Source organism: Desmodus rotundus, chromosome 8 (genome assembly GCF_022682495.2).
Source record: "Desmodus rotundus isolate HL8 chromosome 8, HLdesRot8A.1, whole genome shotgun sequence".
NCBI lineage: Eukaryota > Metazoa > Chordata > Mammalia > Chiroptera > Phyllostomidae > Desmodus > Desmodus rotundus.
In genome coordinates, this window is record NC_071394.1 from 98,956,208 (window position 1) to 98,967,687 (window position 11,480).

An 11,480-nucleotide genomic window follows, 5' to 3' on the forward strand; every position below is an offset into this window, starting at 1 on the left:
CAGCGATAGTAACTAAAGCCACCAGGATACATACCCTCTACAGAAGTGTGGCCAGTCCCCACAGAAGTGATGGAGAGAGCCAAGGACACCCCAACACTTCAAACTCTAAGAAGGTGGCAGGGGAATGAAAACCCTCCCTCTCAAACATTAAGTGATAAAATGAAGTATCTAACTGTGTATTTAAAATTTTTATGTATTATACATTAAAAATTTTATTTACACATAGAAAAAGATTGTTAAAATGTTAATAGTGGTTATTCTAAGTGGTTAAAGACTACAGGTGATTTTATTTCAAAATCAACCTGATAAATGCATAATTAGAAAATAGTAATAAATGCATCTTTCAAGTTTAAATGGATTTTTCCTCCTTCTATTACACAGTGTTAAATGACTGGTCCTTAGTCAAACATAATGATAAAGCAAGAGAAAGGAGGGTTTTTAAACTTCTTTGAATACAGCTAATCTAATTCTATAAATATAAATTCAAAACTCAATTTCAAAGAAGTCAAATTATTTCAGGGGAGGGGTAGGCTGCTCCTTAACGACAGGAAAGCACACGTCACGGTAATCACAGCGGTGCCCGGAACACAGCACAGAAAGCTACTCTCTCCCCCACAGCCACTACCAGTCCAGGCAGTGCCATCTCCTGCCGGGTGATAGCTCACTCTGCCTCCACTGCTGCCCCTGCCACACCCACCAACGACCTTCGCTTCCAGTCTGCACACAGGCTAAGGCAAGTCCTATTACTTTCCCAATGGTGCATGGATTTGTAAAGTTTAATAGATCACATTCCACAGAACAAAGACCGCCACTGTACAAACCTATGTGATACTGATAAAATACCCACACTTGCCTTCTGGGGATCCCTACAGACAGACACCAAGATGGGGTGGTGTCTGATCTCCAAAGCAGAGCACTTATATACAATTAAAATCTTTATATGTAGCTGTTTTAGATAAGGCATGGTGGTGTACCATGCAGTATTTTCACTGTATCCCACATGTAAATGAGGCATGACCCATCATAAGGGAGCAGGTAACAGAGAAAATGGCACTTCATGGCCCTATAATGAAAGAGAAGGCACATGAACAAAATTATAGGTATTAACAGTTTTGGTCTATCCTGACTCTGCTTGGACATCAGTAGCTCAAGTTTTAAGTTAAGCCAATGAATTCCAAAGAAGCCCACAAGCAGATGTCATTAGATGAGGTCATGTAATGTCCTAATTTTTTCTTTCTTTCTAAAACAAAATAAAACACCCCCCACCCCCCACAACCTCTGGCCTTGGAGGGAGTCTGGAAGGCCAAGGATTCTGCCACTGAGTAAATTTTGGTAAGTCAGATCTGTGGGTTCAATTCTCTCACCGGGCTAGGTTAGTGGTTTTCAAGCTTTTCTGACTCTGAGCCACAGTGAGAAATACATGTTACATTGGGATATCTATGTATAGGGAATACAGAAAAGTTTCATGAAACAACATTTTTCTGTAGAATAAACTTTGGGTTTTTACTATTTTATTATTTAAAAATATGTTAATTGCAACACATGGCCCGCTACCTACAGTGTGAATACCACTGAATGATCTCTAGGCAATCTTTCACTATTTTCATTTTAATTGTATTTAATGCATTTAGGCTTAATATTAGCAGCATTGGTCACAAAGTGGTACATTTTCTTTGTCCTGTGTTCTCCATAAATGGCAACTATTTATTCCTGATATGTCCTGACTGTTGTGCTTAAGAAAGCAGCTCAGGGCCCTGGCTGGTGTGGCTCAGTGGACTGAGTGCGGGCCTGAGAACCAGGAGTGGTTGGTTCAATTCCCAGTCAGGGCACATGCTTGGGTTGCAGGCCAGGTCCTCAGTGGGGGGGCACGTGAGAGGCAACCGCACATTGATGTTTCTCTCCTTTCTCTTTCCATTTCCCTCTCTAAAAATAAATAAAAATAATCTTAAAAAAAGAAAGAAAAAGAAACCAGCTCTAGGTATACTTGGTCACCTACAGTGTGCTTTAGAAGTTTGTGAAAATCAAATGAAATGATTATATGTATTTATAAGTATTTTAAACTGCTGTAACCAAGAATAAGCTATTTCATATGCAAATGGCTACTCAAAATCTTTATTATAGCTCTTTTTAAAAAGGCAACATGGTACAACATAGTGTTTTCACTGTATCCCAAATGTAAATGGTGAAATTGCTTTTTAAATATTTGTACTTTTAATATATCTAATGAATCTGGAGAGGAACCTCAGACTATAAGACAAATATAAAAATAAAATCAGGGACAACCTAGATGAATGCCTCATAAAATCCTTGGGGTAGACAGAAAAGGTCTTTCTCTACACACACACCAGGAGACCCAGCAACTTTACCAAGATCAAAAAAAGACATAATCACCCCCATCACCACGTATATTAAATTCAAAAGCAACTAGAAAAAAACTTTTGCACAAATGAGGATTTTTTCTTAAGGTTAACTAACATGTTTTCAAAATGTAAAAGTTACATATATATACTTGACCTAGAAATTGTACCAGTAGAAAAACCTCAAGTAAATAAATTTTCACAAATGAAGGGAACAGGAGGAGGAAGGGCCAGTACATACAATAATGCACTGGTTAAAAAAAAAAAATCATGAGTCACCGATTTTCCCCTGGGTATGTCCTATGCATACATGAAACATACATGTTAATAAACTTGTTAAAAATCACAGTACATCTAACTAAACAATGGAACACTAGTCAGGTATTAAAAATGGTAATAAAGATCCTTATTAACATGGAAGATGGCCACAATATACTGAAAAGATTATGTAATACTGCATGATCTCTTTTTGTGGAAAAAAAATGTTACAGACATTTCTCAAGTCTGCTCAGAAATATAGCTAAATACTAATAAGGGGCATCTCTGGGATGATGAGATCAACTAGCTCATACAGTACCTCTCTGAGAATTAGAACAAGATACCCCTTTTCTCCATGAAGACCCCCATGCTCCAGGGTGCACAGCCTGGTGAGCTGAGCACGGATTTCAGCCTCCACATCCCACTCCTCCACATGTTCTTGGACAGATGCCCTAACGTTGGGATAACTGCATAATATGGATAATTTTCACCTACTTATGCCATGCTGCACTGTTATTACAATGAACAGAAACTTAATATTTGTTGTTAAGCGTGATACACTATTTTCAATTTTGATAAAGGTCTTGTCTTAATCCTGCTAACAAACTAATCCCAGCTTTACTTGTACTACTTCTGCTGCCCTTAGAGAATGCCCCATTCTGTGATAATTTGGGCACGTTATCAATTTAAATGCACACTGCAAATAAAACCTCTAGGCCAACCTCATATAATGCAAAGGTTAGATATAAAGAGCACTATCTCCAGTAAGTAAGGTCATTTCCTTCTAAGTGAAGACACTAATCACTGGAAATGAAAAGCCACTGAGGAAGGGAGAAAGGAAGTTAGCCCACAGAAATTAATCCCTTTAGACAGCTCAAAAATTCCTTCAGCACAAGTCAGTACACTCGAGAAACAATTATAATTGTTCAACTCCCCCCCCCCCCCCCCCCCCCCCCCCCCCCCCCGCATTTAACTCCAGACCCAAGAAGTATTTCCTCATCACACTACTGGGTTCCCAAAAGACGGCCATTTACATAAAAATCGTGAGTGATTGCCATGCAGTTAGGCAAGGCATCTGTAAAATAATACAACCGCTGGACTAGGATTAAAGGAGAACTGGGTTCTTTTCTTGGCTCTGTGGAATATGTAATTTTACACAAAGCAAAATCACAACCTCTCCACATTTCTTTTTTTTTCTTTTCTTTTCTAACATGGGGTTTGGTCTAAAAAAACTCCAAGGCCCCTTTCAGCTTGTGATAGGACTTAAGCCACTTTTCCTTCCATCCACTCTGGAGGAGCCCATTTCAGTCAGCAGCTACAGTGTACTTTCTAAGTCATGCCTAATTTACTTTCTCTGATTCTCTTAAAAATGTGCCCAAATAATCCTCAGCTCCAGTAATTTATTCTCACTCAGATAAAAAGTTCTCTCGAGACCCACCTACAAAATATTTTTCAAAAGGCCCACAAGGAGTAAAATTAGTTTACTTAATTTTTCCAAAAGGAGAGTCACCCTAAAGCAGCACTACACCGGTGAATGGCTTAAACATTTCTTTTAAAACAAAGAACTCATACAGGGAAAAACTGCTAACATACACAACCATCACACGTTTTGAAGGCACAGAAAAACATTGTGCCATTCAGATAGTATTTACTTTCCCCCAAAGAAGCAATTTTTCTAATAAAGAAAACCTCTATAATTAAAAAGGAATTAGGGAGGAACCAAGTTTTCAGGGTCTTTTCACTGCCCAAATTCAAGTGCATTTTCGTGGACGTGCACTTGGATTAACTCACCAAGGCATTCATGCAACCCACACACTTAACACTCACTCTCACTCTTCTGACCCGTTGGGGTGGCAGTGTGGACGAGTCACAAGATAGCAGCGGGAGTGGAAATTTCCTCTCCCCGGGCGTGGGGCAGGGTCTGGCTTCCCCGAACCGCTCGGCGCCACCAGCGTCTCCGCCAGGGCCTCTCCCCGCCGGCACGCTCCGTACAAAGAGGCCCCGGCGCTCGGTCCGCTGCACACTCGGAGCTCGGCCGTGGGCAGAGGTCCCCAGCTTCCGGGGCCGCTCGGGGTGAGAGGCCCGGGCAGCACGTGCGCCCTGGGCGGGGAGGAAGAAACCGAAGCAGCCGGGCCGGGGCTGTCCGCGGGCCCGCTGCCTCCGCCGCGAGCGACGGTCGTCCCGCCCCGAGAAAAATGAATGGGCCGCGCTCCGCCGCCGCCCGGATTAGAGTCTGGAGGCCCGGGTCGAAAACCGCTGCGGGCGGCGGAGGCGGGTCCTGGGGGCCCCCCCGCGCTGGGAGCCGCCTCCCGCTTTTCCTTTCCCATCCGACCCCGCCGGGCGCCCCCTGGACCGCAGCCAGCCCCGGGCGCCCCACGGCAGTCTGCTTACCCCAGCTCTTGGCGGTGCGTCCCAGGAACTCTCCTTTGGTCGGGTTGTAGATGAAGAGCTTCCACTCGGCCAGGCTCTGGTTGAAGGACTTCTTGTCTTTCTTCGTCATGGTGTGTGCGCCTACGGCGAGGGGAGCGGCGGCCGCGGGGGTGGAGGCGGCGAGGAGCGCGGAGGTGCGTTCCGGCTCAAGCGGCACAGCCCGGCGTCGGCGGCAGAAGGTGGAACGGCGGAGGACACCTCCTCACTGCCTCGCTCACTCGAACCGACTGCGCCGCGCGGAGCTGGGCTACCGCTGAGGCCGCGGAGGCCTGACGTCTCCGCCCGCCGCAGCCAATCCCCGCGCCGCTGGACCCGCGCCGCCACAGCCGCCACCCCAGCCTCCCGCCTGCGGCCCGGCGCAGCCTTCGGCGGCGAGGACGCCCCGCCCACAGCCTGGGCCCGCCCCCTCCCCGCCCTGCTGTTCCCCGCCCCGCAGTTCCCTGCCCAGGTCGCAGATTGCTCAGGGCTTATTTCACCCTGGTCGAAGGAAGCAGAAGCTTCACAGAGCAACTCTAAAAATCCTGAAGACGTAGTAAGAAGCAAATTTATAATAAGCAAAAGGTGGCGTCCCCCACCCACAGGTTTCTCAGAAAGAGGAGTCTGGAGAGATGATGCGGGCAGCGGTCCTCTCCCTTCCTTGCCTGCGGCGGCGCCAGACGAGCAAAGCCCGGAAAGGACTCCACTCGGCCTAAGATGTCCTCACCCAAGAGGGGGCTTAAGCTTCCTTTCTCCAGCTACCTCCCAAACCGTCTCCAAGAGACCTCCTTTGGGCTCTATGACGTGACTAAAAGATAGGCCAGTGTATTAGACATATACTGCTGGTCAAAGAATGTCTGTTCTGGGCTCTTTTGACGGATTTAACCAGAATCTGGGGTGAATGGGAATTTCATTCTAAATATGCCAGTCTTAATTAAATGGAGTATAATATTTTTCCAGAGCTGATCATGGAAGTCAATATACAGTACATGCTTTCCTAAGGTTTCTCTCAACGAGAAGCCCTCTGGTTTTTCCCAGACACTGAGATTCTTAATCCACAGGAAATCAATTCTTCGTTTAGTGTTGATGCCTGAATAACTTCTCCGGCTTCTCATCTTTTCCGCTGTAAGTGAAAGCTCCCCTTGGTCGGGGCTGAGGGTGCAGTCTACTTTTCCTACACAAGATGGAGCCGAAGAGTACGGTGTTCCGAGACTGCTCGGACAGCATGAAAAGATGTCAGTGGGAGTTTGGGCAGAAGGTGCGCATTTGGGGAAAAAGAAATGGAGCAGTGCCTCTGTTTTATTACTAAGTAAAAAATTATGAGTGAAGAAATGTAGCACACATTTTCGTGTTTGAAATGATGCATTATAATCCATCTGGAAGTTTCAACAGCCTGCAAATGCAAAGATCTAAATGGATAATGAAATTCTGGCTCACTTTGCTTATCAAAGCAAGAAATTAGCAATTAGGTCTCCCACAAAATGGAAAAGAGATGAGAAAATATAATACTGTAAAGTGACTTCCCCCCTGCATTTAGGAAAACTAAATTTATAATTACGACTTAGGGAATAATCAAAATCCAGTTACTTTTTTGAGCCAGTGGCATAAAAAGGTTTGTAGAAGCATTTTGTAAAAACTGGCATGCAATTGGTATTAGAAATAGAAAATCACCATGCAAGTAGACTACAATGCTTTTCTCTAGTTCATATGCAAGATTGAAATAATTTAGGAATGGACATAGTTAACTATTTTTACCTCATTAAAAATCCTGTTACAAATTAGAAGAAAGCTAAAGTACTGGTACAGGTGATAATGGGGTTTGATAATGGGCTTTTTAGTTTTGGTAAGAGGGAAGAGAGAGTCTGTTTGGAATAAAACATAAGCTCCATCTGCTTTATTTATTTTGGATGTGTGCATGCCTGTGCTAATAACAAGCACACAGAAATAAATTACTTGGCACACACAAAGAAAATATGGTAAGCAAGAACATTATGAAATAGTGTTTCAGAGACATTGAATGCTGTCAGAGATTTGTAGTTCGTATATTTTTAGTGGTGATTAATATGATTATCATATTTAGTGCTTTGTGGTTTTCCAAATAAGGATTTAAGTACAAATATAATACGGTAGTTTTAAGACCCATGCCTAGTTTAATATAGTAACTAGATCCAACAGGTTTCAGTTTGGAGAAAATTTTTTATTCTACTCCAAAACATCGGAACTATTTGTTTCTGATATATGATATTTGAACCTTTCCTGGAAGAGAAAATACTGAGTGTGTTAGGAGATTGTGGACTACTAAGTCTGAGCAATTTAATATGAAATTTAATCATCGCTTCATTCCCTGCAAGTTTATTTGACTGTATCTAAGGTTCCCTTTAAAGAAATTATTTTTTATTTTTTATTCTAGAGAGAGGGGAAGGGAGGGAGAAGAAAAGGAAGAAACACCAATGTGAGAGAGAAACATCAACTAGCTGCTTTCTGCACACACCCCAACTAGAGACTGAACTGGCAACCTAGGCATGTGACCTAGTTGGGAATTGAACCAGTGGCCTTTTGGTTTGGTTTGGTTCTCAGGGTAATGGCCAACCAACTGAGCCACACTGGCTGGGGTCCTAAAGTTCCCTTAAAAAAATTATTGTGGTCTCTGTGGCATGATTGGTTAGCTTGTTAGGTTGTTAACAGACAGGTTGGTGATTGGAGCCCCCCAGGGACACACCTGGCATTGTTAAGGAAGCAAAATCCTTTGTGGCTCTGTCCTCTGCACATTCTCTCTCAGCCGTTACCTGTGAGAGGCCTCCTCCAAAAAAAGAGAAATTATTTTGCCAGATAGATGTTGAAATTTAGTATAATTTTTTTTAGTAAAAATATATTCCATGCAATATTTGGGACATACTTAGACTAAAAAGATTATTCTTGCCCATCTGAAACTCAAATTTAACTGGATGTCCTGTATTCTTATTTGCTAAGTCTGGCCGCACTACCTGTAGAGGACATCTATGAATCCACTGTAATGATAACAACAATCATTCATACCTGCTGAAGTCCCAGGCCCGTATGCTTACTTAGTATCATTCCTTTCTTAGTCTCACGAATACCCTAAGGAAGGAGGTGTTGTTTCCCTATTTTTGTAAATGAGGAAACAGGTTTAGTGAAATTAAGTAATTGGCCCATGGTCAAAAACTACCTGAGAACAGCACATGGATTCAAATGCCCATCTCCTCCACTACCTCCGCAATGAATGATGGCGGAGCTCGGGAAATTTCACAAAGCTGAACGAGGCCGAATGAGAGAAACAGTTGTCGGCTGTTGATTGAGTATACTCTCCAGTCAGCAGAATGCATTTTCTATTTTCTATAGACATAAACAAGATATTTTTGACTCTTAATTTGCTAAAACTCTTAGTTTGTTCCTGAAGTTTAGAATCATGTGTACAGAAAAAAATGTATTCAGTACTTAATAGCAGCGTCTTCTTTGTAACTCGGTATTGTAACTCATGTGTTATCATGTGTTATGGTACTGAGTCACTGAAAGTCTATTATTTGTCCCTCAGAGAATAGATTTAAGATGTCCTTAGAAATAGTCCTTTCCCACACACAGCAGCTACAATTGTGTTGGCATTTTATTGTATCTGAGAAACACAGCTGTGAATACATACTCCTCTCCACAGAAAATGTACTTTTCCACACATTGGTTTGAAAATTGTTTTTATTTACTAATCTTCTAACAAACAGCATCTGTAAATCCCTTGCAGATTGAAGGGCATTACTGGTCATCTTAAGTTAAATGAACCGGTGTTTTGTAAAGCATGAGCACAGTATCCGGCACAGAAAAGGGCTCTGTAAATGGTAGGGGTTTTGTTGTTATAACTTTTTTTTTAAGATTTTATTTATTTGTTTATTTTTAGAGAGGGGAAGGGAGGGAGGAAGAGAAGCAGAGAAACATCAATGTGTGGTTGCCTCTTGCGCACCCCCTACTGGGGACCTGGCCCACAACCCAGGCGTGTGCCCTGACTAAGAATCCAATCGGCGACCCTTTGGTTCCCAGGCCGGTGCTCAATCCACTGAGCCACACCAGCCAGGGTTGTTGTTAGAATTCTGTGATCCACTATGTTAGGTGTTTTATGAAAAAGTGGATGTTATCTAACAGGATCATTTATTAAATGAAAAATAAATTCAAATGATACACAACATGAAAGATTATTTAATTAATAATTTGGCTGTAAAATTTACAGGAATGGGTGGAGGTATAGATGAAACAAGAATGGTGGGATGTGAATATTTATTAAAGTTGGGTGATAGGTATATAGGGCTTATTATACTTTGTTTACTTTGTGTATCTTTGAAATTTTTCATAAAAAACCTGTTTTAAAACTTTGGCCAATCACATGTTGCAATAGCATAAGTGCCTTGTCTCTTGCTTTGGACCTCAAAACTGCTGGAAACGGACTCCAACTGCTCCTGCCCCGCTGGTGGATCCCGCATCTGTGCTGGATCCTGTGTCTGTGCCGGCTCCTGCAAATGCACCTCCTGCAAGAAGAGCAAAATAAAAACAAACCCATACTTAACTATTACCTTGTGATCTTTTTTTAAAAAAGATTTTATTTATTTATTTTTAGAGAGCAGGGAAAGGGAAGGAGTGAGAGAAACATCAATGTGTGGTTACCTCTTGCACGCCCCATACTGGGGGCCTGGCCCGCAACTCAGGCATGTGCCCTGACTGGGAATCAAACCAGGGACCCTTTGGTTCACAGGCCCATGCTCAATCCACTGAATTACACCAGACAGGGCCTATTACCTTGTGATCTTATAGTACATCAAATACTAAGATCCTAAAAGCTTCCAGAGAACAAAGAACAGGTCAACTACAACAGAACAGAAATCTGATTGGTACTATCTTCTCATCCACAACACTCAGGGCCAGAATACAGTGAAGCACAATGCCTGCCGAATTCTAAGGCTCATAGTACCATTCACAGCCAAGCTGTCACTCGGCTGTAAGGGTAAAATGAAAACATGTTCAGATATATAAGAACTCAGAAATTCCACCGCTCACTAATCTTTCCTGAAAAAAAAAATCAATTAAGAATGGACCATTAAGCCCTGGCAGGTGTAGCTCAGTGGATTGAGTGCTGGCCTGCAAACTAAAGGGCCGCCAGTTCAATTCCCAGTCAGGGCACATGCCTGGATTGTGGGCCAGCTCCCCAGTAGGGGGGTAAATGAGAGGCAACCACTCATTGATGTTTCTCTCCATCTCTTTCTCTTTCCCTTTCCCTTTCTCTAAAAATATATAAATAAAATCTTTTAAAAAAATGGACCAGTTAAAAGAAAAAGGAATCCAAGAATGAGAAACACTAGTTCTAAACCAGGAATGCAATGAAGGGAAGCTCTAGAATGACAGCTGTGTAACAGAGCAAAGGAGCAAACTGGTTTTGAATGGACAAGAATGCCTTCATGCAGAAAGTTGATTCCGTGACACAGAGACAGGGATTAAGATCTTGGATAAATTTAGTCATGTGAAGGCATATGCTTTTGCTAGAAAGGAAAATGGAAAGCAATTGAAAGCATTAGGAACTATGTTCCAAATATAAAGCAAACTAAAATGTGGTGTTATTTTGAGTAATTAATGAAGGGTTTGAAAAGGTAATTACTTGATCTGGATGTTTGGAGCATTCTTATCTATTGGCACAAAGATAGTGATATAGATTTACCTCCTCTGTGCTAACTGATGCGTTTTGTTCGACAGTGAATACTATTTATGCAATCAAAGTGGTGTAATGGCAGTGTATTAGCTTTCAATACTCAGAATCAACTGAAGGACCATTCACAGAAAACATTTAAATGTTGTAGACCGACAACACGAAGTAAAGGTGGAGCTGATGGGTGTCAGGAGGAGAGATGGGTGGAGGAGAGAGAGTTGAAGGAAGAAGGTTGACAGGAAATGCAGATGTGTTCTTTATTTCATATTGTAAATAAGGAGGTAAGAGAATGGCAAGAGTTAAAGAGTTTAAAGATGGTGGAGCTGGAAATGTGGGTTTAAGCATGTTATTTAAAGTTATAAATATAACCCAGAGAAAAACAAAGTAGCCCTGGATGGGAAGCTCACTTGATTAGAGTGTTGTCCCAATATGCCAAGGGTATGGGTTTGGTCTTCAGTCAGGGTACGTACAAGAAGCAACCAATGAATGCATAAATAAGTGGAACAATAAATCCATGTTGCTCCCTCTCTTCCTAGCTCTCCTAAAAAATCAATTAAAAAAAGTGACTTTCTAAAAAAGAAAGAAAGAAAGAAAAGTGAAGTAAATACTAAATAGTACCATGAGGTCTGTCTGGAAAAAGCCCAGCCATTGTTAATATAACGAGAACGGTTTGCATGACATCGATGTAACCTGGCAGCCAAGGAGAGTGGACTGGAATGCGCATGTGTGAACAATGATGACTCCACTGTGTGACCGCTGCA

The 11,480-nt window shown here is 42.3% G+C and overlaps 1 protein-coding gene across 2 annotated transcripts in view; it reads right to left on the reverse strand.

Annotated features, from left to right (window-relative positions):
- The window catches only part of ATP1B3 (ATPase Na+/K+ transporting subunit beta 3), a 43,198-nt gene extending 37,809 nt beyond the window's left edge, over positions 1-5,389 (reverse strand). For both annotated transcript variants that reach the window (XM_053929289.1, XM_024556408.4), the window contains exon 1: positions 5,007-5,389. In XM_053929289.1, coding sequence (XP_053785264.1) covers positions 5,007-5,115 — 109 coding nt within the window. In that variant the 5' untranslated portion in view covers positions 5,116-5,389. The remainder of the gene's footprint in view (positions 1-5,006) is intronic.
- Positions 5,390-11,480: the final 6,091 nt, after the last annotated feature.